Source organism: Acinonyx jubatus, chromosome A3, assembly GCF_027475565.1.
Source record: "Acinonyx jubatus isolate Ajub_Pintada_27869175 chromosome A3, VMU_Ajub_asm_v1.0, whole genome shotgun sequence".
NCBI classification, from domain to species: Eukaryota; Metazoa; Chordata; class Mammalia; order Carnivora; family Felidae; genus Acinonyx; species Acinonyx jubatus.
The window spans coordinates 86,998,243-87,024,365 of record NC_069388.1 but is presented as its reverse complement, the minus strand read 5'-3'; the positions used below and the strand labels follow the sequence as shown (position 1 = coordinate 87,024,365).

General features: G+C 57.8%; 1 protein-coding gene across 2 annotated transcripts; it reads left to right on the top strand.

The window, feature by feature from the left end:
* Window positions 1-20,237, top strand: LOC106967773 (cytochrome P450 26B1). 2 transcript variants are annotated; one of them, XM_027072209.2, is made up of 7 exons: window positions 1-117; window positions 922-1,588; window positions 5,083-5,307; window positions 14,114-14,389; window positions 14,652-14,807; window positions 16,097-16,381; window positions 16,732-20,237. In XM_027072209.2, the coding sequence occupies exons 2-7, from the start codon at window positions 1,385-1,387 to the stop codon at window positions 17,122-17,124; spliced, it is 1,539 nt and encodes a 512-aa protein (XP_026928010.1). In that variant the 5' UTR covers window positions 1-117; window positions 922-1,384; the 3' UTR covers window positions 17,125-20,237. The 2 variants fall into 2 exon arrangements, with proteins under 2 accessions (XP_026928010.1, XP_053056725.1); XM_053200750.1 differs by lacking the exon at window positions 1-117 and having other exon boundaries at window positions 757-1,588.
* The last annotated feature ends 5,886 nt before the right edge of the window (window positions 20,238-26,123 follow it).

Genomic DNA, 26,123 nt, shown 5'->3' with positions numbered 1-26,123 from the left:
GTGTGTGTGTGTGTGTGTCTCCTCTCGTCCGTCTGTAGGTGCCGGGCTCAGCGAGACGCCGGCGAGAAGGAAGAGGAGGCGAGAGGTGAACTGAGTTTGATCCTGCGGCGGCTACAAGTGGGTCCCGGGCGGGCGGCGGGCGGCCGGGGCGGGGCGGGAGGCCGGCGGGCGCTCACACGCTCCGGCCGCCGGCCTTTCACCACGCCTCCGGCTTTGTGAGCGCGGGGGGGGGGGGGGGGGGAGTGTGGGGGGTGGAGTGGGGTGGGGGTAGGGTGGGGGTGGGGTGGGGGGGCGGGCTGGCGGAGCGCCCACGGCGCAGCCTCCCGCCTCTATATAAACACACGCATCGCCTCGCTTTGGACTCAAATTCACATTGAGAGAAGCTTTTAAAACCACCAGCCCTGAAATCCTGCCTCCTGCTTTTCCCCCTCTTTCATTCCTTTTGCCTTCCTTTCTTTTTTCCCCCTTTCTTCCCCCAGCAGCAACTCCAGAGCCGAGAGACTGCGTCCCGGGACGGATTGCCTTTTCTTAATTGATACAATAGCCCAGCTCGGGTTTTCACCTCCTCCCCCAACCCCACCCCGCCTCACCCCGCCCGCCGCCGCCGCCGCCGCCGCCGCCGCCCCAGCGCCCGCCCGGGGCTCTGTCGTCGGCCGCGTCCCGTCCCGGCAGCGGCCCGCCGGCTCCGCACCCGCGCTCCGGCTGCCGCGCCCGCCGCGCCGCCTCGCCAGCCGCGCCCGCCTCGGGGGTGCGCGGCGGCGGCTCTGCGGCTCGGGCGCGCCGCCGGGGGCAGCCCGCGGACGCTGGGCTCGGGCCTCTCGACTCGCCTCAGCCGGGGAGGCTTCCCCTTCGCCCCCAAAGTTTCTGGGTTCGTTGGAATTTTTGGATTCAGAGTTTTTTCCCTTTTTTTTTTCCACCTAGGAATTTGAGGGGAAAACTTTTGACAAATCGATCGCACTTTCTCTCCGCTAGCTCTTACGAGAGAGGCTCCCGCTGGACAAAGTTTTCCAAAGTTTTCCGAGTGTGATGGTTGCGGGGAGAGCTAATCCACCAGCTTGATTCACGGCTTCATCTCACCACCCTCGAGCAGTCCCCAAGCCCGCTATAAGGGAACAAACAAACAAACAAACAAACAAAGTTACACTCCGAGTCTCCTCGAGTCTCCTCTCTCTCTTCTTGTAGGCAATTTTTTTCCTCCCTCTCTCCGCTCCCCTCGCAGCCTCCACTCCCCTTCCCGCGGCCCCTTCCTCCTTCTCTGTTTCGGCTGGAGGTACCAGGACCCCCGGCCGCAGCCTCCCCTCCCCCGCCGTTCGTGTCCCTTCTCATCCGGCCTTCCCCTCCCCCGCCGCGGCCGGCACAGCCAATCCCCCGAGCGGCCGCCAACATGCTCTTTGAGGGCTTGGAGCTGGTGTCGGCGCTGGCCACTCTCGCCGCGTGCCTGGTGTCGGTGACGCTGCTGCTGGCCGTGTCGCAGCAGCTGTGGCAGCTGCGCTGGGCTGCCACCCGCGACAAGAGCTGCAAGCTGCCCATCCCCAAGGGCTCCATGGGCTTCCCGCTCATCGGAGAGACCGGCCACTGGCTGCTACAGGTAAGGGCGCACTCGCTCGGATGCTCTCCGGGGTCCGCTAGCGGCGAGCGCTGGGAGGAGGGAGCCGCGGGCTGGCCAGGGGGCGCCCGGAGCTTGAAGGCACGGGTCCCCGCCCCGCCCCTTCCCTCCTCTTTGCGGGTGCCGTCCGGGCTTCTCCTGCCCGCCTGCGGCGTGGTTTGGAGCCCACTGGCGCCCGGTGCGCAAATTCTGGGAGTTGATACGAGAGGTCCCAGGACCCCAGAGGGCTCCCAAGATTGACTTTCCCCCGTCGCTGGCGACCCAGCAGGGGTCTAGTGGGCTCCCCGCGCGGTGCGGGCCTGAGGGGGCGTCAGGTCGTGAGCCGCTTTCGTCTCCCCTTCGCGTTCCAGGCCCCGGTCGCCGTCGGCTTCCGGGGCTTTGGCGGTGTCCTTGGGACCCGAACACTGAGTCGGGGAGACGAAGGAGCCAATGGCACCCAGAAGTGCCCCTTTTAGACCCCCTGCTGTGTTCCCGCCGCGTCGTCGGCTGCGCTAGGTACAACTGCCTTGGTCCAAGGTCGGAGAGAGCGTGTGTATTTTGTGGTGGGGAGGGAAGGAGGTACCCCAAAGAAGATGAAAAGCCTGAGACTCGAGGGTTCTTGGCTTTTAAGGAAAAGGGTCTATTTGCTTATTGGGTGGGGACACTGTAGCAAGGGAGAGAAACCTGGGATTGGTGTGTGAGATCCATAGAGTGTGTGCATGTTTGTTGCCAGACGCCTCACGACCTCACGCTGCTGGTGATAATGGGGGTGGGCGCGTCGGGAACCAGACTCAGGTAAGGTAATGGGGAGATTAACCTGGAATTAACCTCGTCAAGTGCTAGACAAACGCGTTTGCAAGTGGATACACACAGAATTTTTTCTTTGGGGGGTGGGGGACGCCTCTGGTCAACCGCGGGAAGTGTGTCGTGTTCGCGTGTGCACCGGTGTTTGTCCGGAGGATGCTGATGGCGGTTAAGAGAAGCATGAATGTCCTGAAGACAACCCGGGCAAGGGAGAGGTGGGGCGGGAGGCGAACGCAGAGACCTGTGGGTTTAGAAGTGCGAAAGCAAGGCTTGGAACTAACAGACGCGTGCAATCCGCGCGCGCACCACACTTACACCCTGCCGGCCCCGCCCCGCGCCAAGTGACAGCGGAGCGGGGGCGAGGAGGGTGATGCGCGTTTCCTCTGCGGTGTGGTCTTCCCAAGTCCCAGAATCGGCCCATCTCTTTTGGGGTTGTTCAGGCAGTGGGGAGGGGTTCGCTTTCACCAATAGGGCTACCCTCCGCAGAGAAATCCCCAGAGCCTCTCCCTTGCCGCCACACTTAAAGAGTTAACTGCGGCGGTGGTCTAGGCTTTTGGCCGAGAATTTAGGAAATAAAATACCTCATACGGGCATCAGCTCCTGTCTTGTTAGAGCCAATCTGCGGAATGCATGGTCTGTCCCCACCTCCTTTTCCTGACCTTTCTCTGCCATCCAATGTCCCCCTGACCTTTTCTCTGAATCCCACAAGGGAGGGCCCCTTGGGGCTCCGTGTCCAACCCGCACAGAAGATGGGAAAAGGGAAGCAGGCCTACACCTCCCCTTCCATCAGCCCGCAGGGCCCTAGACTCCGCCGTGGGAGGGACATGGGGGATGCCTGTAGGAGACCGCTGAAGGGGTTAATGGGAGCCCTCTGAATCCCAGCTTTATTTTTTTGGAGTCATTTATCAGATTTTACGGGGAGACCTCCAAGGGCTCTCCGTTTCCACCGTGCGCCATCTAAACAGAGCCTAGGGCTAAAAATACAACATTTTTGTATAAATTGGACTCGCGGCCCGAGCGGCCGCCCCTATGAAAGTCCTCTTTGTGAAGACCGTGGAAACGGCGGACAAATAACTCTTTATTAATGCCACAAAAAACGCACTTTAATTATAGTTAGGCAGATCAGAGGCGGGAGGGGGGCGGCGGGAGAGAGGCGGCGGCGACCTCGGAAAATTCACAACCCAACTTTTGTGTCGAAAGAAAAGAAAAACAGAGGAAAAGAAGGAGAGGAGAGACGGAGAGTCAGACGGAGCGAGCGAGACGGGTATAGCAGACGGAGGGAGGGAATCCCGCTCCTCAACCCCCCTTGGTCGCACCTCCATCCTCGCCTAGAATTCTCTTAAAGGGATAGACGCCGTCTAGAACCGCGGCAGGGTCGGAGAGCTCTCTCCTCCCCCACAACCTGGGAGTGGGGTGGCGTCCCCCCGCGACCCAGCCCCCCTCCTGGAGGCGCGGGCGCTCTGGGCTCTCTCCCTGTCGCGCGCCCGGGCCGGGGCCGGAGGCGCATGTGGAAAAGTGATTAGGGATCCGGGTTCTGCAGAGTCACTTTTCGGCTGTGCTGGGGTGTGTACACATCTAGTTGGAGAATACTTTTCCGTAGAAGAAAGGAAAGTGAGGAGAGAGACCAACCTAGGAAAAGGGGACCGCCGAGGTGTCCCTTCGGGGGTGCGTGACTCGGTAGGTCTGGAGTCCGCATCCGCACTTCGTTGGCGGCCGAGAGCTACGGCCGGACAGGTGGCGCCCCTCCCCTTCCCACCCGGTGCCGCCCCGGCGGGATAAGGGTTAACGTGGGGTGGGGTGGCGAGTGCCTACGTCAAAGGTGAGCGGGACGCCCCTGCCCCCGCCCCTCGGAGGTCCCCTCGGTTTCCGGTACCCGCGCGGGGGCCCGCTCAGCCAGCTCCTTTGAGAGCCGGGCCGGGGCCGGGGCTGGGGCCTAGGCGTCCTGGGCTCGCGCCGCCGCAGCCGCCGCCGGGGATCCGGTTACCTGCGACAGCCGCCCCGCCCTGCCCCGCCCCGCGGGAAGCGCCTTCCTCGGAGCTCCCGTTCCAAACTCCTGGGCGGCGACGAAAATCCTTCTCAGTTATTCCCAGGGCACATTGCATTAGGAAAATCGCGGCTCTCGGCCCGTGACCCTACCTTGCAGATCCCTCAGAGGGCCGCCGGGTCCCTTCGCGGCCCACCCCTGAGAACGGAGGAAACCCCAACCCCCTTCTGTAGTGACTGCCTCCGGGCACCGACCGCTTACCGCTATAAATAATCTTTGGCCTGCGGCCACCCCGCGGGGTCTCGCCAGCCCGTGGCCGAGAGCCTGGAAATATTTATTCCGAGAGGCTCCGGAGCGTGGGGCGGGGGAGCGAGGGGGAGGGGGGCGAAGGCTCTAGCTTTGGGTCCTGCGGTCCGGGATACCTTTTTCCTCCCGCAAGTCATTACTAAACACCCTCCCGAGGGGTGCCCCGGGCCTCCCGCCTCCTTGCATTATTTATTATCCTCTAGGCCCTACTTCCCAGTTCTTGTGCATGCTATGAAAAATAAAACCTTCGTGCGTGTTTGTGTGGGGGGGGGGTGGAGCAGGGGACTGGTGGCCTGAGCGGGGTCCTCCGCCCCTCCCCCTCGAGCCCCTCAGGCTGGGCCTCCCGGACATCTCATCTGGAGGTGTACGCTCTGAGAGAGGTTTTTTTCCGTGGCTCCCGCAGGGTTCCGGCTTCCAGTCCTCAAGGAGGGAGAAGTATGGCAACGTGTTCAAGACGCACTTGCTGGGGCGGCCGCTGATCCGTGTGACTGGCGCAGAAAACGTGCGCAAGATCCTCATGGGCGAGCACCACCTCGTGAGCACTGAGTGGCCACGCAGCACGCGCATGCTGCTGGGCCCAAACACAGTGGCCAACTCCATCGGCGACATCCACCGCAACAAGCGCAAGGTAAGCGCTCTGGGTTAAGAACCCCGCAACCCTGCTCCGACCCTCTTCTTTGTACCAGCCTCGGGTGTAAGGAGTTCGCAGAGCCCGGGAGACGCCCCCACTCGAATCTGAGACCCCATCTGTACACCATGCCAGAGGACCCCGCAGTTCCGTGCCTCGAAGTCTGCGGTCTAGGTTCCAGAGCTGGCAGGCCTCCTCTGGGTCTGCCCGTTTGTTGGCTAGCTGTGCCTTTCCCACTACCAGGCCCAGCGGGGGGCTGGCTGTTCGGGGTGAGGGAAGTGGTTTAGAGGGAGCTTGAACGGGCAGGGACTAGGGCGTCCAACGCCTGTCCTCGCGGTGCTCCACAAAATTAAAAAGAGAAAAGGGCAGATGGTGGTCCATGCTCCCAAGGCCTGGAAACGGATCTTTGTAAAACCAAACCTAGCCTTTCTGCCACCGGTTGCTGGATTAAGGTAGACGCGGCAAGCGCTGGGAGCCGAGCACCCTGTGCGAGACGGTCGCGGAGCCTCGCCCGGGAGGGGTGAGATGAAATCTGGGCCACTGCTGCGAGAACCAGTCTGGATGGCGGAGGAAGGGCGAGGGGTGGGAGAGCAGCGGCGGCGCTGCAGGGGATCAAAGTGCACCTACCCCCTCCCATAAAGAGGAAGAGAAAGTGGGTGTTTATCCTGTGGATTTCCCGAGCGCTTGCAAGAGGCGCGGAGGAGGCGAGCCAGCGCGCACGGAGCGAGCCTCCCCGCCCCCTCACAGGGCTGCGCCGCCGCCGCCGCGGCTCAGAGCGCGGGCGGCACGTGCTGTTTGAACTGCAGTAACCCGAAAGCTGAGCCGCAGGCGGGCGGGGCGGCGGCCGGCGGGCTTAAAGCCGCCAGTGAGGGGGCGCTGCACGACCTCCCCTCCCTCGGTGTTTTCCATTAGGTCAGAGGACTCATCCAGGTTTGAAACCTGAAGGGAAGAGAGGCAGCCTCTGATCTTCCCGGAGGAGTGGCAGAGTCTGGGAGGGGGGCGGGTAACGGTGAGCAGCCCTCTCGGCCAGAAGGCCATGTGGAGTGGTCTTTGTGAACGTAGGAATTAATCTTGTAGTATTTGGTGTCTTCTGCACTGCATGCGACGAGTAGTTCTCCATAGCAGACAAGTAGACAAAAGGCGGCAAAATCTGATGGAAGAGACAACTCCCCCCCCCCCCCAACCCCACCCCGCCCCGCGATAAAGCACGTACTGGAAGGGGCTCCTGAAGTAGTCTTCCCCATCTGCCTCAGTAGAGCAGGAAGCAGCTAACAATTCCAGGGGGCAGATGAGGAGTGGCTGGGAGGGGGCTATAGGCTCAGGAATGGGGGGCTTATAAAATGTGCTGGCCATTATGTTTTTCCTAGTCTTTATGACTCCACCCAAAGCCTGTTCCAAAGAGTGAGGAGACAGCCTGAGATTCAGAAACCCAGCTCCGGAGAATACGTCTGCTTCCTCATTTTATTTTTATAGAGGCTTTGACAAGAAAAGTTATCATCCCCTTCTCACAGAAGGGGACACAGAGGCTTGGAGAGTTTGAGGGACTTGAACCAGGTCAGGAAGCAAAGAAAGGGCAGGACAGGGCATGCAACACAGGCATCGGTGAGATGAGTTGTTTCTGGGCCACCAAGCAGAGCCCTACTTAGTCCTGCCCACCTGGGCTTGCCAGAAACTGGTGGTTGGGGGTGGGGAGGAAGGAGAAGGCTGGATCAGGACCAGAGTGTGAGACCCTGGGGGTGCAGAGGGCTTGCTGTTGCCTTGTGGTTCCACCCACCGGTGCCCAACTTGGCTGTGGGCCTCCAGGTGGGGAGGGCTCCCTGGAGGGCCCCCAGGTTTGGCCCACATTGTCCATTTGGGAGGAGGGAAGGAGAAGGCATGATGAATGCTGCCAGAGGAATGCACAGGGAAGGAAGGGGGAGGGATGGATAAGGATGGAGCAGGGGTGGGGCCTGACACTGAGAGCCACATTGATGGTCTCCCTCTTTGGGGTACCCTATTCTCTAGTTCCTTGGGGATAGGAGGTGGCCAGAAAGCAGTTCATCCTGACAGAGGCTTGAGAACCCAGGGCAGGGCGCTCCCAGTGTGTGTACTAGTTGATGCTTGCTATGTGGCATTTATATGGGTCCTATGGTAAATGGGTGGGCGAAAGGGTCTCTCCCCCCTCCCCCCACAATCTCTCTAATTCAATTTTCCATAAACTTAGGTTTGCTGAGCCAAATTGAAGGCTTTGGACTAGGTAGACACAGAAGTGGGAATCTCGGTCTTTGCCTCAAGAAGTAGGATCTAGCTGGAGGGACGAGAAGAGAATGAATATTCAGGGGCATATTGTTGGTCCTGGAGAAAATGGCTAGTCTGCAGGACCCCAGTGCCCAGTGGACCCAGCCTGGGCAAGGTCGGGGGTGTGCCACGCACGATGCCTTATCCAGTCCACTCTGTAGTCAGGGACCTGGCTGGTGAGCAGGCCGCTGGGCCGGGCCCAGGCCTGGTTAGGATGTCCTCACAGGAAGTACAGCCCAGGTGTGCTGGGGCCTGGCTGGCTGGCGGGGAACTAGGAGCGTCACTGTTTCCATTGGGGCTGGTGGCCCACCCCTTCTCTGGGAGGTCCGACCAGATGTGCTGGGAAGGGGCTCCTTATAGCCATCGCTGCACTCCAGGTGTTTGCCCTGCTGTCCTGGTGGTCTAGGGCCAAGATGGGCGGGGTTGTTAGGGAGAAAGTCCGGAAAGTCTTGCCCAGTCTAACAAAATCCTCTCTTGGAGAGCCAGGCCTGTGTCCCTATAGCCACTACCTCAGACTCTGTCCCTTCTCTTTTGTAACTTCCCTTCCCCCAGGGGTCTGGGGTGTCTCTGATAATGGGGGAGGGATGTCATCCTTCTTTGTGTGCAGAGGCTGGGGTAATTACCCTGGAAGGGTGGATGGAGTGTGGTAGGGGAGATTGGGGGGAGAGTTGTCAGACACACAGAGGAGGAGCTGGGGGTAATTACAGAAGCTCCAGTGCACAGCCCCACACACCAGAATCAGGCATTTCCTCTTTTCCTTTGGAGATAGGGCCGAGCCTTTCGGCACCAGAGGGCCAGCAGTTTCAAGGCACCTCAGACAGTAGTAGCCCTCCCCAAACTTGGAGAGCATCCCAGAGAATGCACTTAATCCTGGATTTCTGGTGTCCCGGAGATGGCAGGCATGGCTTTCCCTTCATCTCAGACTCCTGGCTACGGGGACTTCTGTACCCAAGGCTGAGGTGGGGGAGCAGCTCCCCAGGCTTTGGAGGTAAGGATTAAGAAGCCCTGCCTCCCCGCACACCATCCCTCAATGACCTGGCCTTTGGGCCCTGTCTTGGGTAGGAGTGGAGGTCAGGCTCAGGATCACTGCACCCCTCTCAGAGACCCTGTGCACCCTGCAGTCTGTGTTGGGGTAGAGAGTCCAGGAAGTGCTTCAGCAGGAGGGCAGAGCCAGGAGGGTTTGGGGGTCTTTAGGGAAGCCAGCTCAGACCTGCCCTAGATGGCCTTTGGACCAGTGCACAACCTCTGGCTGCAGAGTCTCCCCAGGCTCAGCTCGGGGCAGAAGTTCCCACCTGTACTGGATAGGAGGGTGGGTGGCGCGGCCAGGCAGCCCCGCTACTGAGAGCTCTGCCCCAGCCCCTTGGCAGAGGCACACAGCCTTTGTTCTGCCAGCCCCAGAAGTCCTTCACTCAAAAGTTACTGTAGCAGTAGCCGGTGGGTGCAGGGGCCGCCGAGGGCGCGGGTGGCAGGAGCGGATCTCTGTGAAGGTCAACGGGGGAGGGAGCCCATGGCCAGCCAGCCGCCAGGGCGCCTGGGAGTGGGTGCCTCCCTCCAATTGCCCTGTGCCAGGGAGTGGGCGGGTGGGCTGGCTGGGTGTAGGGTTCACCCTCTCCCGTTTCCCTCCTTTCTCTGTCCTCCCAGGGCAGGGAGGGGTCCAAGGCTATGATGCTGGGGTGTCTGCTCACTTTCCAGCCTTGGGAGACAATTCTGGCCTTGACAGGGAGGGGAGGCTTGGCTGGGGTCTGCTCTGGCCCGGAGCCCCCTGTGCCAGCCATTGTCTCTGTTCAGGATGGCCCAGGCTGAAAGACCGGGGTTAAGAGCGTGCCTCTAGGGGAAGAGAAATGCTGAGAGCAGGAATATAGTAACCAGAACAGCTGGCCTTTTCCTTAGAATAAACTTGGCTATAAAAAAGCGGCCCCTTAGGGCTCTTAGATAAATTCAGAGCTCCCGGGATTGGTAAGAGGGTGGCTCGTGGGGTTTGGAGTGGTGGGAGATGGGGTTCCCTGCCGTTGGTGAGTGTGGCCAGTCATGGTCTGGACTGTGACATTGGGAGAACCCTTCCCCCCTTGGGCCTCAGCTTTCTGAGGGGGTTTTGCTATGGCTGGAAGAAGGATGAGTGTCTCGGCAAACCTAAACCTTCAGATTCTGTGGCTTAGGTATCTGCCAAGGGCTGCTCTCCCTCCCCCACCATGTGCTTTTGTCCTGGGGACAGAATTAGAGCTGGAGTCAACTGGGGGACAGACCCTCTGTTCCCATAGGTGCTGGGAACCCAGAAGCATGCCCAGGCTGGGGGGTCTGGGCTGGCCCCTCCCAACCAGAGGGGCTGAGACGGGATTGGCTCAGGAGGCCGCCAAGGTGAAGTCCAGGCCCAGTGGAAATGCCAGGCATCTGGGAAGATGACGTCCTCTCTTGTCCTCCCCCTTACTTGAGTTTAAAGTACACACCTTGGCGTCACCCCTGTGCTGTGCGGACAGCTGCCTTGGAGGCTGCCTGCCCTCTGTTATTCTTTCCACTCCGCAGGCTGTGGCTCCGGTGGCTTGGCTTGGCGGGGTGGCCTGCCCAGGCCCCCACCCTCCTGGGCAGCCGCTTCCATTCCTCCCAGTCTGAGTCACTGGCCCAAGGAGTAGGTTCGCTCTCTGACTCTTCCCGCTCCCGAGGCTGCCTGTCCAGAGGCTGTCTGTCCGTCTGTGCTTTCATGGCCACCAGCTGAGAAGGGGGAGGCTATTTGGCTGAGCAGGTTAGCAAGCAGGGCTCTGGGGCTCCAGTGTGCCACTCCTCTCCCAGGGGCTCTATGTGAGAGGCAGGAGGGGGAAGCATGTATAGAAACAATTATGGAGGATTTGAACCTTGACAAGCCCCCTGGTGTCCCACCCCTACCCCCTCCCATTCAGGGGAGAGAGCAAGAACAAGGATGTAGACCCTTGAGCCAGTTGCTTTGCTGGAGAAACTGATGGGGGTGATGGAGGGTTTCCAGGCACGCCCTCCAAGGCGAGAGCCCATCCTGCGCTGCGCCGCATCTGTGCCTGGGAGTTCTCGGGTCTCCCGTGACACTCTGCTTTCTCTGTCCCGGCACCAACCCTGGTGGGAAGTCCATACCTGCTGTTCCCTCTGCAGGGCTTTGCCTGGGCCACAGCTGGTTCCCGATGACCTTTGTCCAACATTCTTGGCTCACTTTTGGGAATTCCTAGGGAAGCCCCAGAGGGAGACAAAGCAGCTGTGGCTCCTGTTACAACTGTGGTCAGGGCAGTCGGCTCTGGGGGCTGGGAACCCTTCCTCTCTTCACACCACGCAGCTCCGCTGGGCGCCTTCCCGTGTGCCCGAGTCCTGACCCCGCCCGCCCGACGTGGCCCAGGCCTCCCTGTGCCCTGGCCAGCACCTCCGCCTCCTCCTGGCCTTTGTGGTGGGTGGTGGTTTCTGGGCTGCCTCGGCTGTGGGAAGTGCCCTCGTTGTTAATCCTGGGCACCAACCCAGAGATGAGGCCCGGGAGTTTTCCTGGTGCCTGGGAGGCCCTGATGTCTGTGGAGCCGCTGGGCTGGAAGCAGGGGCATGGACTGGATGACCTCTGAGCAAAGTCCTCTGGGCTCAGAGCGCCTGCAATCTCCCTTTGCTTCACTTCTCGGTTGGCCATTTTCTCCGCCTCGGGGGGCTCTGAGAGGAATCATGGGTGAGATGGCTAGGTGGAAAGGGACCCAAGAACATCCAGTTAAACTTCTCATGAAACCAGTGGGGAAACCAATCCCTAGAGAGGACAGTGACCTGCTGGCTGCCACTGATGAGTCAGGGTCAAGAAAAGAACCCTGGACCTGGCTGTAATTCCCTTTTCAGAAGCCCCAGCCCAGAGGCTTGCAGGTGCAGGGTGGCAGAGGGTTCCCTGGGGATCATTCCCAGCTCCCCATAAGGACCCCTGTCTTCCTAGAGGTCACGTGTGGACCTCTTACCCTCGGAGTCCATCTGCTTAGTCCCAAATCCCCCTTGGTCCTCCTGCCCTCTTTGGACCCCAAGGTTTGAGAAGGAGCAGTTCATCTGGCCATCACTAGAGGGCGCAGGGAATGTAACCTTTGGGGCAGGGCAGGGCAGGGCAGGGTTCCTCAATGGGTCACATCTGGCCAGTCCTTAAAGTGCAGTGGGGGTCCTCAGAGCGCCTCCTTTGGTAACCCTGGGATGGCCCTTCCTGGGCCACTGTAGCCTGCTTGGAGTGCGTGCATGGGGGCCTGGTAGGCCCTTACCAGGTGACTCATGCAGTGCCAGATTCTGGACTCTTTCAAGGGGATGGCATCTACTTTGGGACACATAGATACTGGCATTTATGTGCTCTGTACATTGAAAGGAACCACAGAGCTCACGTCTTTCAACCTCACCATTTTATAGATGAGGAAACTGAGGCTGGGGGGCGTGATTAGGCCATGGTCACACAGTAAGTTGGTAAGTTAAAACTTAGGTCTCTGGATACCCAGTCTGCCTTTGCAGAGTCACCACCCCACTGCATATTAGAGCGTAGCTGGCTTTGACACTGACCAGTCTAGGTCTGCATGGCCTCTGTCCTGTTATCCACTGCCACATGCCCACCTTTGGGCTCAGGTCTCCTGGTGCTGGGAGCCTGGCCAGCCCTTGCCCCCATCCCCTCCATGACAGTACTCAGTTGGCCCTGAGCTGGCTGGTCCTAGGCCAGGTGTGGCCTCCCTCTCCCTGCCTGCCCCCACCTCCAGTCTCCTCACTGAGGCCTGGTAGCCACAGAGTATCTTTCTGCCTCCCTGATGAGCATTTTGCTGTTTTGTAAGGGCCCTTAGTTGGCCAGCACTGGGCTTTCGGGACTGGGCCCCATTCCCACCCCATAAGAGCCAAACTTGGAATCCTGAGGACCCGGGGTGTGTGTGTGGGGGGGGTACTGAGGCAGAGAGCACACTGCCTTTATCCATAGCCCTCTGAAGAGAGTAGCAGCTGAAGTCTCCCTTGTATATTCCTGGGACCCCCACACTGAGCAAGGTGTGAGTGACCCATTCAGGCCCGAGCTGCCCTTGGCCACTTCCCATCATCCTTTTACATTTCAGCTGTCCCTTAATAGCAAGAGCAGCCCCGAACAGTGCTGGCTTCTCTGCCCCTCACTGGCCTCCTTCCCTCCCTCCGTCTGCCCACCGGGAATTTCGGAATGAAAGTGCTATTGTGAATGCCTGGCTGGGCCACTGAAGGGCCAGCACTGTTATTTCTGCAAACCAGCCCTCCCATTAGCCATGCAGGGCTGAGGCCAGGAAAATGTTACCTTTTCCTCCTCGAGCTGACTGCAGGGGAAATTCTCACATTTACAGTTTGTGCGGTGGTTGTGTTTGGGGGACAGGAGGGGAGGGTGAGCGCGTGTGTGTGGTTTGCGTGGGTCGGGGTAGGGGGGCTAGAGGAATATTTGTCTCCTTCTCCTGTGCCGTCCCTCCCCTCACTGCCTTCCCCAGTGACCTTTCCCTCGCTGTTGGTGGGGGTACCCCCTTCTGCTCTGGACTCTTGGAGGGGGTAGAGGATGTTGGTTATGAGTGGGACACACAGGCGATCAGTAAATAAACTAATGTTGTCCCCTCTCCTGTACACCGTGGTCACCAGTGTGAAAACTGTGCTGGGGCATTTGGGTAAGGAGGGGGCAGAGGGTGTTACTGAGGAAGCAGGAGGATGGAAAGCAGAGAAGGTGGAAACAGGGACTCACTGGCTACTTAAAATGGACCAGGAAGATGCAGGGCATTAAAAGAGCTTCTGTTTGGCTTTGTGATCTTTTGGGGTGGAAAATCTTGCCCCCATTCCCCTGCCTCCAGGCCTGGCCACATTGAAGACATTTTTGTGGCACAGCTATTAACAGATGGCCTGGGATCTGCACCCAGTAGGTGTTTCCCAGGGAATAAGAGCAATTTGGTCTCAGGAAGTCCTGCCTGTGGTCTAACCTCAGACTCTCTTGTCCTCCCGTCAGTGGAGAAGAAGAGCCACCTAGTGCTTTCCATCTCTTCCTTGGCCAGTCCTTGCACCTGTGTTCCACTCCTCCTGGGTGCTTCTGCCCCTGTGGCGGGGGAGTTTGGGAATGGGTTCCTGTCGCGGAGGGGCCAGCTCCTCCGCAGCCCTGCCCAACACTCCGTTGCATGCTCCCCAAAGTTGATACAGCCACATCGCCTGCAGACCTGCTGGCGGCTGGACTGCCCAGTCCGCAGGGCTTTGCCACTGTTTGGAGCGCATGCTTTTCTGGGCGTCAGGAAAGGAGAGGACAGCTCACATCTCCATGTGATGACATGGAAGGTCCTGACTTTGAATAAAAGTGCCCACGAATGGTGTTTTAAGCCTGTCCTTCCCCTGGTTCTGCCTCAAGGCACAGGCAGCAGGAGGGGCTTTGGAGGTAGGCGAGCCAGCAGGTGTTTGTGTCTAGAGCTGGAAAGCGGAGCTCGATTGGAGTGGGGACCCAGAGTCTCTGTGGCCACCGTCCTGGCTGCATGCTTCAGCGGGGCCCCCTGGGAGCCGAGAGGGCCGGCACGAGCGCCTCTTGCCACTGTCCCCTGCCCTCCAGGTCTTCTCCAAGATCTTCAGTCATGAGGCCCTGCAGAACTACCTGCCTAAGATCCGGCTGGTGATCCAGGACACGCTTCGCGCCTGGAGCAGCTGCCCTGAGGCCATCAACGTGTACCAGGAGGCGCAGAAGCTCACCTTCCGCATGGCCATCCGTGTGCTGCTGGGCTTCAGCATCCCCGAAGAGGACCTTGGCCACCTCTTTGAAGTCTACCAGCAGTTTGTTGAGAACGTCTTCTCCCTGCCTGTCGACTTGCCTTTTAGCGGCTACCGACGGGTGAGCACCCAGGGCCTGGGAGGAGAGGAGATGGGGCATCCATGAACCCACTTGGAGTGAGATGGTGGCCGACCACTAAGACGCTCACTGGTCACACAGACAGAGGGGAGGTGTCAGCAGAAGGGTGGGGGTGGAGCCTTCACCTGCTGGTCTCTGCAGTTTAGGTGGGAAGTTCTCAGAGGAGTCCTTTCCCCGTGGCCCTCCCGGCCGTGGGAGGGGGCCCTTCCTCTTTGGTGACCAGGTGGCCTCCTTCTCCCCTCAGGGCATTCAGGCACGGCAGATCCTGCAGAAGGGCCTAGAAAAGGCGATCCGGGAGAAGCTGCAGTGCACCCAGGGCAAGGACTACTCAGACGCACTGGACATTCTCATTGAAAGCAGCAAGGAGCATGGGAAGGAGATGACCATGCAGGAGCTGAAGGTGGGGGCGGCCTCCCCAGTGGTCAGCGCGAGCGCCCCATGCTCTGTTTCTACCCCTTCTGCTCCCAGCCCCCAGGGACTGTCCCTGACCAGCTGTGGTGGCCATCACTGCTTGGGGCTGGGGCACTTAACCAGAAAAGAGACCGTGTCCCCGTCTGCTTAGTGTGCAGACTGATGGGGATAGATGAGAAGCATCCGCAGTGGGTGGTACCGCCCCCCACCACAGCTTCTGTGCACCCACACTCTCCATCCCACCCACAATCCCATCCACCATTTAGGAAAAGGTACTGAAAATTGGCCCCTAGAACCCCCACGCACATTTGGTGTCGGTGGCTTCATTGACCCCCTCGACCCCTCGACCCCCTCCACCTCCCGGTATTCACCACTGCCCGCCCCTTTTTAGGGTGGGTGTACCACCTGAGGAGGGATTCATCAACTCATCCTGGTCTCGACTCTGCCACCTGCATGCCTGCCAGGTGCCCACGGAGACTTCCTGAAGACTCCGCCATCCCCACTGTCTGTGCTCACCCTTAGTCTGGCTCCTGCTTTCCCCCTGGCGAGCCATTAGGAGCTCCAGTGACCTTCCCGTTTGACAAGAAGTGTTGTGCCTCGTAGGTGGTGCCACGGCGAGTCAGAAACCCAGGTCCCTTCCCTCTCCTCTCTAGGCCTTCACGTGTAAAATACAGGGTTTGGGATGAGGTGACCCGCTGAGACCTTTCCCTGGGGTACCCAGTGCCCAGGTGTCTTGCTCCCCTGAGAACCCTGGTGGGGTCTGAGGCTTCTGGGGGCCACCTCCGCTCAGCCCAGCACACGTCCCCGTGGGTGTGGTCCCAGGTTACCTCCCCAACCCCATCAGTACTCCTGACCTCCTACTAGATGTCCTGGGGATGGAGGAAGGGGCCGCGGCTGCCAGCTGGAAAGCCCCAGTGTAGACCCACCCTGCTCGCCACGCCGGGCCTGGCTCCTTGAGATTTGTCCTTTTTCTTCTGTGAGCTCACTGCGCTGATTAGACCTGCTGGGGCTGGCTCTGGAATCCAGCAGTGAGGGAGAAGCAGCCCTGCCCCAAGGGACTTCCAGGCTCGTGCCTCTGCCCTGGACTGTAGCAGCTAATTCTCCTGCCCAGCCGGGGGACTGGCCCCGTGACCTGTGTCTGTTGTGGCCCGGATGCCGCAGCAACATGAGGGTCAGAGGCAGGCCCAGCTAGATGAGCCTGGGGCACGGGGGATGCCGGTGGAGCGGGGCTGCCCCGGCGCTGGATCATCGACGATGCCTCTCTCCTTGCCGCTGCAGGACGGGACTCTGGAGCTGATCTTCGCAGCCTACGCCACCACTGCCAGTGCCAGCACCTCGCTCATCATGCAGCTGCTGAAGCACCCAGCCGTGCTGGAGAAGCTGCGAGAGGAGCTGCGGGCCCAGGGCATCCTGCACAGTGGTGGCTGCCCTTGTGAGGGCACACTGCGCCTCGACACCCTCAGCGGGCTACACTATCTGGACTGTGTCATCAAGGAGGTTATGCGCCTTTTCACACCCATTTCTGGTGGCTACCGTACCGTGCTGCAGACCTTCGAGCTTGATGTGAGGCTGGGCCCTGCGGGGCTGGGGCTTTGGGGATCCTTGGGAACATTGCTTTGGGGGTGGGGGCTGGCTGCTGGGAAAGAACAGCCTTTTTGTCAGGGTACTTCAGTACCCAGATGCTGGGTCAGATGAAGCTAATCCGGGTATCATAATGGAAGTTGCATGTGGACATCTGTAAAACAAGAGACATCTGCTGAGGGGGGAGCTGTGGGGGGAGGGGGTGCCACAGTGGGGGGCCTCTAGAAACATCTGGACCTGTGGGGCTGGCAGGCAGAAAGTCATCTGCCCTCTCTCAGACCTCCTCCGGCTTTCACCACCATACCTCACCCCTGCCCCCGTCTTGCCTCCAGGGTTTTCAGATTCCCAAAGGCTGGAGTGTCATGTACAGCATCCGGGATACCCACGACACGGCACCTGTGTTCAAAGACGTGAACGTATTCGATCCAGACCGCTTTGGTCAGGCACGGAGTGAAGACAAGGATGGCCGCTTCCATTACCTCCCGTTCGGCGGCGGCGTCCGCACCTGCCTGGGCAAGCATCTGGCCAAGCTGTTCCTGAAGGTGCTGGCGGTGGAGCTGGCTAGCACGAGCCGCTTTGAGCTGGCCACCCGGACCTTCCCCCGCATCACCTTGGTCCCTGTCCTGCACCCCGTGGATGGCCTCAGTGTCAAGTTTTTTGGCCTGGACTCTAACCAGAACAAGATCTTGCCAGAGACGGAGGCCATGCTGAGCGCCACAGTCTAAACGCGCCTGGCCCATACCCCCACCTCAGCCCAGCCAGGCGGGGTGGGGTGGGGTGGTGGTGGTGGGAGGCACCAGAAGGGTCGAAACCTGTGTGTGGGAGGGGGCGGGAACGTGGGGAAGGGGGAGCGGCCCCCCATACCTTACCCTCCCCTGTTTCCTCTCCCTGGCAAACCCTACCCAAAGCCACAAGGGCCCCGTCCTTCCAGGGGAAAGGCTCTTCTCCTGGCTCCTACTTCTCTCCAGTCCCTCCAGTTCCCACCAGCTTAGCTTCTGGGAAGGGGCATGGCGGGGCACTCTGCATGCCCATTCCAGTGTTAAAAGTCAGTGGCTTGGCTGTCGCATTTGCTTGTCATGTTCTGAACTGGTCCCACCTCTCCCATTTCTTTTGGGCCCCTTTAGTCTGAGGACGGGTGGTTGAGGGGGAGGGAGGAAAAGAGGTGCCCCGTTTGGGGCTCTCTTCAGCACCCCCTCCCTTCCTGCTTTGACTCAGACTGGTAGAGTGCCTCTCCTGGTGTGGCTGCCCAGGAATAGCATACTGGGTAAGAGAACACGAGTCACCCTTGGTAGAGTGGGGGGCTGCAAGCAGCCTGCAGGGGCCCCACCCTGTTGCCAGTTTGGACATTTGAAATTACCTATTGCTGCTACTTTTTCTCTCTCTGACCTTGGGGCAAAGGAGCCCCAGGCCCTGTCCTCCCAGCACCCTCCCTGGTGGCCCTGGGCATGCGCACTGACATCCTCACCTTCCTGCCAGGCAGCCTTGAGCCCATCCTACTTCCCTGTTACACACATGCCCAAGGCCTTTGGCTCATGGGCTGCCCGCTGCCCCTCACCCCGGACCCTCCCCACTCCCCCCATATTTATTCACTTATACAACCGAATCTTGGCGTTCCCGGGGACTGGAACAAGCATCTCTTCTGTCCCCAGCCTCCTTCCCAGCTGTCCAGGGCAGGGCTTCTGCGAATGGGTCCTCCCACCCACGGGCTCCAGACCTTCTGTGGGTTCAACCTCAGAGCCTCACTCTCCGGGTGAAGTCCAGTGCCTCCACCTTTGCCCCCTGGCGGTGGTGGGGAAATGGCCCCCTGCCTCCCTCCCTGCTCTGTCAAAAACCCTGTTCACATGGGGATTTGGAGGCTGCCACAAGCTCTTGCTTGGCCACTGTTCACCCCGGTGCCCCCCACTCCTCCTAGTGAGCATGGGGAAGTATACGGGTTCTTTCCTCTGACAGGGAGTGAGGGCCCCTGTTGTCCGTCCCTTGACCCTCACCCTTGGCCCTTTGCCCTTGGAAAGATGTCCTTGAAGTCCCACCCACCTCTATGCCACTGTCTACTTAGCCCAGCTCAGAGGTGTGGGGACAAGACGAAAGCAAGGGGAGGTGAGCGAAGGAGGCAGCCCGTTCGCTGCGCTGACTCAGGTCCTCTGCCGTGGTCTGGAGGCAGCTGCAGTGGGGAGGGTGCTGCAGAGCTGAGGAGGAGGGTACGTGCGATTTGTCAGAAGTGATTTGGCTGAAAACTGGCCAGTCGGGATGACTGGGGGACAGAGGAGTGGTTCCTGCCACTGGCATTTTGAGTGTTGGAAATTTGGGATGCCTCCCGGGATGGTTTTGGGGGTCTCTGGTGAGTCTCTAAGTGATTTTGTCTGTTTTCAGATTTTTCTTGGCTTTCTGTGTTTCTCTATTGGATTTTGACGAATCATCTTTACAAGAAAATCAAAAACACACAGAAGAGACAGAAGAGTGCAGGATTCCATTCCCTCCAGTTCCCTCTCTGTAGCAGTGGCTACTGTGGCCGCTGAGTGGCCCCCTCATGGTGCTTGCAGACCCCCACCCGCCCCCACTCACATCCCTGTGTGGTAGGCTTTAGGGCAACTGGTTCATGCCTGGTGGACCGCTCTATAACCCCTGTTCTCAAGTGTTTCATTTGGTTCCTACATTTTCACTACTAAAAAACAGTGCAGAACAGGGGCGTCATTGACAAAGAGACATTTTTAAAATATTAGCAAAATCTCTCAATCCACCCCCCCCCCCCACACACACATTCTGAAAAACAGGCAAAAATGTGTCAAGACTCATCAACGCTTGCAAAATATCTGCATGGTGCACCAGAATTTCATACCCATAAAAAAGCCCAGTGTCTGCAAGGTTCCTGGTCCATTAAGCTGACCCAGCTTGTCCTGAACCAGTTGCTTTTGTCTGAACATCTAGGAAGGCAGTAAGTGCTACTTCAGACAGGAAGCCCACCAGGCCTGGCCCTGGTAAGGGGGTGGGGGGTCCGGAGGGCTCTGGGAGGCATCAGTGGCCTTCTCTTGGGGTGACCAGCCTGGGAGGGGCAGAGGGGAAGTCGGAGGGGGTCCCCGTGAGGAGGAAGGAAGGATTATTTACCCCGCTGGGTCTCAAAGGCAACAAGAAGGGAACCGAAAGAAGCTCTTGACTGGCTGACAGGAGGGTCCCAGTGTCGAAATTCAGCCGTCTCTCCTCTCTGTGTCCATCCGTGTCCGTGTGTTTCTTGTATAGGCTCTATAGAGGTAGCGCTAGTTGGGTGATGTTTCCTCACTTACCATTCCTAACTATTGTAACTTGACATTAAAAAGACAAAACCCCACAACCCTCTTCCTGCCACAGGCTTGCAGATTGAAGCACTTTCGATGTTGGGCGCTGGCGTTTGTGTTCTGGGTACCATTCTGACCCTGCCCGGATCACTATAATATTATTTTATACACAAAACTTTTTTTTCATAAATGTTATAATTTTGTGTCTGTCTTTATAAACTATTATAAGTACTATTTTTGTTATAATTCAAAATAGATATTTAGTATAAAGTTTTTGCTGTTAAATATTTGTTATTTAGTAAAATATGAATTTTTTTCTCTATTGTAAACATGGTTCAAAATATTAATATGTTTTTATCACAGTTGTTTTAATATTGAAAAAGCACTTGTGTGTTTTGTTTTGATATGAAACTGGTGCCGTGTGAGTGTTTTTGCTGTCATGTGGTTTTAATCTGTATATAATATTCCATGTTGCATATTAAAAAAAAATGAATGTTGTGCATTTTGTGATTTTGGAAATACTCAACCTGGCTCTTTTATAGGCTTCCATAATAAACCGTGGGGACTCACCCTTGTTTGCCTGTCTGGTCTCTGCATTCTCAGCATTGCTGTAAGGGTCCTCCCGGCCACCCACATGCCCTTCCCCTATGCCCACCTGCCAGGCAGGAAATTCTTCCCCACAACCAAGCTCACCATTCCTTGTGCATAGGCGCAGAGAGGTCCGTGCCAGTGCCCTGGGAGTAGTGGGTTCCCCTGGGTGGGGAGACGTGTAAGTGTACAACCACTGGTCCCCATACATTGGGGGATGGGGCAGCTGGGAGTTGTCTCCGCTGGCCGACTGTGGCCATGACCAGCTCGGCCGGGAGTCTCATTGCTGGACGAGGCAACCCAGAGCTGAGGCCCCATCCTCAGCGTCCGTCTTGAACAAGGACACTGATGTCCATGGCCACACGGCAAATTGGGGAGCAGAGTTCAGTTCTCCTGACTTCCAACCTCGTGCCCTAGAGCACCTCTCAAAGCCTATTTCATGGGTGTTGTAGGAGCAAACGGGTCCCCTGATTAAATACGTTTGGGGAAAGGGTCAAAAAGGGTTGGGCAGATTCCTCCCCGCAGGACCTCCCGGGCCCTTGAACCTGAGGGCGGGCGTGCTAAGCGACTGCCTGGGTCACAGGGCTCCCCAAGCCCGTTTGACGACGGAAACCGTGTCCTCTTTCACGTTCCTCACACTCAGATAAAAGGCGCTCTGCAACCTGACTCGCAGAGGGCAAAGGTGAGGCCAGCAAAGGGCAAGACGTCCAGTGCTGGGACAAGAAACTCTGAGGGTGGTTTTCAGGACTGAGGGGCTGGGGTGGGGAGAGAGGGCCTGGTACTGTCACAGGCAGGGCCTCATAGTACCCAGGCCGGTCCCATCCTCTGCCTTGCCCACTCCCCTCCCCACAGCCTGGGGAGGGAATTCCCGCCCCCCCCCCCACACCCCCAAAAAGCTAGCCTGAAAAAGGCGCTTTTTTTTTTTTGTGGCTGCAGCGTTCTTTGTTTGTTTGTTTTGACACTGTTAGGTCCAACCTCAGTTCAGAGTCCCCAGATCCAGAGAGGGCTGCAGGGCCTCTCCCCACCTGGCCACCTGGACCCAGAGCCTGGCCACCCAGAAGAGAACCACCAACATCTTCTGAACAATGCCACCAGGGCAGGACACTCAGCCAGCCTTGTCCACCGCATCCTCGGCCCTGTGCCATCTTTCTGCTTCACCGGCCCCTCCCCACCGCCCTTAGGTCTGCTCTCCCTGAGCCCTAACCTCCACCTGGGGAGGGGGACAGCAAGGGGGACTCCCTCGTTTTCCATAAGATAAACCAGACTCTTAGAGTGGCGGGGACTTTCTTATGGCTACACAGAAGCAAAGGATGGTCCTTGAACCAGAACTGGGCCACCTGCCCCACCCAGCACGTGCCCCTGTGGGACTCCCTCACCCGGAGGCCTCCAGGGTCAGTGAGAAGCAGCAGTGAACACCCCCCAACTTCCACCAGGAACCATGCCAGCAGAAGGTAGTAGTTTTTCAAAGTGTGAATTCCAGTCTCCTTGGCGGAATGTCCTGTGTGGCAGCAGAGGTGAAGGCAGCATGGTCCCTGGGCTGCCCTCAGTCTGACCGCCCTGCCACGGGGTGGGAGGGCCCAGCCAGGTGGCTGCCTGGCCTGTCATCACCCAGTCTGTCTGTGCCTCTCCCCCGTGGGCCCAGCGGGTCACCAATGTCCCCCACACGGCCGCCTGCCCCGGGAATCTCCTGGCCTGGAAGGAGAACACAGGCTGTTGTGGACAGGCAAACATGGCCACTGTTTGTTCAGGGATTGGGGCGCCAGTTTGGAGGGAGCTCACAGACCGCACATTCTGCCACCTCCCAGCATTTTTCCAAAACAGCCTGGTCTTGGCTGGGCCCGGCTGACCAGGGTGGCCGGGGACCGGGAGCCAGGAACAGGGCAGCGAGAGCAGAGCCTTGGGGCCAGCCGGGTGAGGTAAGCAGGTGAGGGCAGAGACCGCGCTCCGTCAGAGCCAGCCTGTGCAGCTTTGACGTGCCTTGAAGGAGAAGAGAGAGAGAGGGAGAATGACTCTGTGTGTCCGTGGTGGGGCCTAAAGGAGAAACAAAGCTGACTTGTCTGAGTCTTTGGGCCGAGCCAGCCAGGCTCTGCTCCTCGTAGAGACTCCGGAGCACTGAGCGGGGCATAGCAGCTCTGATGACGAAACAGCAGGCTGGAACCTGGGTTCAGCTTCTCATCTCTTACCTGACGTCCCTTTCTCCAGAAGCGATTGGTCTGCCCCCTGTTGCCCCCTAGGGACCCTGGCCTCCCTAAAGATACTTACTGTAGCCTTTTTGGCCTTTGCCCCCTCTGGGTAATGAGAATGCCTCCCCTCTACCCAGCAAGCTCTGGTGCTCTGACTCCAGCTCCCTTCAACTGAGCCTCCTTCTGCACAGCAGACCAATGATGGGTGAGCCACAAAGACTTGCATGGGACTGTGGTGCTGCGACACCCCTGCAGGGAGCTGGGTCCATCTTGGAGATCGTCTGAGGCACAGAGAGCGTTTCTTGGCTGACAGTAGCCTCGTGGCCAGGCTCCTGGCTCACCCAAGGGGATCAGGCTCCCTGGGAGAGTATATAGGTAGTTTGGGAGACAGATGCGCCTGGGCGGTGCCCATCTGCTTGGCTATAGGCCACTTTCTTCCTGCCTCATCTGCACCACAGAGGCCCTTCTTGCCTTGCCTGGTGTAGACTTGACATTTTGGTAAGGGCTTCTTTTCCACGGCTTCTTCTTCTTGGACTCAGGCTTCGATTCTCTCTGAGCGAAACGTTATGTCGAGCATATTGTGATCAGTGCCCACTGACGGTGTGCAGCAAGAAAACCTCACCCTGAGCCTGTAACTGCAGTGGTCAGTCACATAGCAGCCCTCAGCAAGGACTCTGGCCCAATTTGCGACTGGTGCTCATTCCTTGGGAAGGAGGGTGGTCACTTCTGATGGGTTGCCCTGGGATGGGGGTGGGGAAGATGGCGCCCAACACAATCCATCACCACCGCCAATCCCAACTACACTTCAAGACCACCAGGTCCTACCCAAAGGCACATACATCCCAAGCAAAACTCCATGAGGCCGAATTCCAGTTCCATAATAAAAATTGGGATATCCTCCGGAGTTGGTAGCAAACAAGAAAATCATCCTCAAGTTTTAACCCGCCTACGCTGTTTCCCCCCTGTGTGGAGGTGGGAAGACCCATCAACCCCCTCTGTGAGGGGCGTCACCCGGTGACACCTCCCAAGGTGTTCACACCGACAGATGCTGAACTTGCAGTGTAGACCCAAGACACAACCTATACACTTTCGCCTGTCATGAGCCAGATGCCTCTTCTTTATTAAGTTCATAATGCAAGTCTTGATTAAGTTCCACAACTCATGAATAACTCCATATGCCAGTTAGGGTAGGGGTTAGTTTTAAAATGCACATGGGGGGGCGCCTGGGTGGCTCAGTCAGTTGAGCGTCCGACTTTGCTTAGGTCACGATCTCACGGTCCGTGAGTTCGAGCCCCGCATCAGGCTCTATGCTGACAGCTTAGAGCCTGGAGCCTGCTTCAGATTCTGTGTCTCCCTCTCTCTCTGGCCCTCCCCCCGTTCAAGCTCTGTCTCTCTCTGTCTCAAAAATAAATGTTAAAAAAAATAAAAAAATAAAATGCACATGGGGTGCCTGGGTGGCTCAGTCTGTTAAGCGTCCAGCTTCGGCTCAGGTCATGATCTCGCGGTCCGTGAGTCCGAGCCCCGTGTCGGGCTCTGTGCTGACAGCTCAGAGCTGGAGCCTGCTTCGGATTCTGTGTCTCCCTCTCTCTCTGACCCTCCCCTGTTCATGCTCTGTCTCTCTCTGTCTCAAAAAAAAAAAAAAAAAAAAATTAAAAAAATTTTTTAAATGCACTGAAAATTTCTAAGGACAAATACAGACTCCATGCTGCACTTGACTATCACCCACCTCTTCCTCTGATCTCTCCCGCACCATGTCCCTTTCATTTCCCTAATGCAACTCTCACTGCGAGCTATCTCCTCTGGGGGAGGCAGGTGTCGGGAAGCCTGCTGTGATTCTCAGAGTTGACACTGCGCACATTAGCCTGTGCATGGGGAGTGTGGGACTGAGGTCTGGTCCATTCTCTATCCTCTGCCTGTGACAGATACAGGTCCATCGACTTCCCCTCTTTGGGCTTCTGTTCTCCCACCAGTAGATGAAGAACTGGATGTTGGGATTCCTTCCAGCTCTCATGTTAGACGAGTTCAGATTCTTTCTATTGCAAGTAGCTTCGGCACAAAGAGGGATTTATTGAGAAAACACCGGATTGGGTCATGGACTCCAAGGAAGACCTGAACCCCCAGTCATCGGAAGAGCAAAGCATGACCGTCCAGGAGATGCCAGCAATGGGGAGTTGTGGAATTGCCCTCTTGTTTCAGTTGCTTAGAAGACAGAGTCTAATTGGTCCAGCTTGTATCCCCCTTCTGGGCCAACGATCTATGTTCAGGGAGCCAGGGTCACCCAGCACAGGTGAGGCAGCTGAGAAATGGGGTGGGCCAGAGAGGCAGATAATGCCTCAAGAGTTCACACCAGATATCATTGTATTTCTAAAACTCAATCTAAATGGTTTTGTAATGAACAGAGTGCTAAGGGAAGGTTTAACCAGAGAAGGCAAAGCAGAAAAATTGATGCAGGATGGAGTAAATCAGGGAAGGCTTCCTAGAGGAAGAGGTTCCATTTTTTTCCATGCGGTAGATGGACTGTCTGGAAGGGCACCAGCCCTGGTACTCAAGTACTTAAGTACCAGGTCAGGGCCTGATATCTAACCAGGAAGCCCCTCATTCTCTTGTTGCAGACATGGCCTTGGTGTCTGATGGGGCCTCAAGCCCAGTTCTCCTACTGAGCAAAGAACTGAGGGTATCTCTGCCTTAGTTTTTTAATCCACAAAGCAGCAGGAATGTATTAGTATTGCACATGACTGATTAGTATTGCACATGGGCTTAGGTGAGACGCCAAGCAGACCCTCATCGGAAAGGCGCTAACTCCAGATGGAGGTCTCAAGGAGCTGGCAGAGTGTTGGCCCTTCCCTCCTGGGGTCCACCTGGTCACTGTGCCTGGGTCTACAGTCTGCCCCTGGCCCTCGGTGAGAAGAGCGTGGGAATGCACGAGAGGTGGTGAGACAGTGAAGCAACAGGAATTCTCACACACGGTGAGGGGAGCGTAAGTTGGTGAACCGCTCTGGAAAATGGGTTGGCAGGAGCTCCTCGAGCTGACTGGCTACTTCATCCTGGGATTACTCTCGAGCTTCTCTGAATGTGGGCCTTGAAGACAGATGTCAGAGTCTGACAGTTTCCATGGTCAGGAGCCTAGGCATCACTTAGCTGAGTTCTGTACCCAGGCTCTCAGGAGGCTGCATTTTCATCTGGAGCTTGGGTCTCTCTCCCCAGCTCACTGTTGGCAGAATTCAGATCCTCAAAGCTGTAGAACTGAGGCCCTCAGCTCCCAAAAGCCACCTGCTATTCTTGCCACATGGCCCTCTGACCACGTGGCAGCTTGCTTGTTCAAGGCCAACAGGACGGCATCTCTTTGGCTTCTTCTGTCTCTGACCTCTATACCTCTGATAAGGTCAGGCCCACCCAGGATCACCTTTTGATTAATTTAAGGTCAGTGGATCTGGAGAACCTTAATTACATTTGCAAAAATCCTTTCACCTTTGCATGTAACATAGCCTAACCGCCAGGGTGAAACAGCATTGCGTTCACACAGGGAAGGGACCACGCGCAGCGGATATAGCAGGGGCAGGAAGCTTGGAGTCATTTTGGAGCTCTACCTGTACAATCACGAAGCAACACAGATCAACAAACTGCAGCGCACAAACGGGATGGACCTGTCTCCCAAATAAAAAGTTGATCGAGCGAAGTCAGACA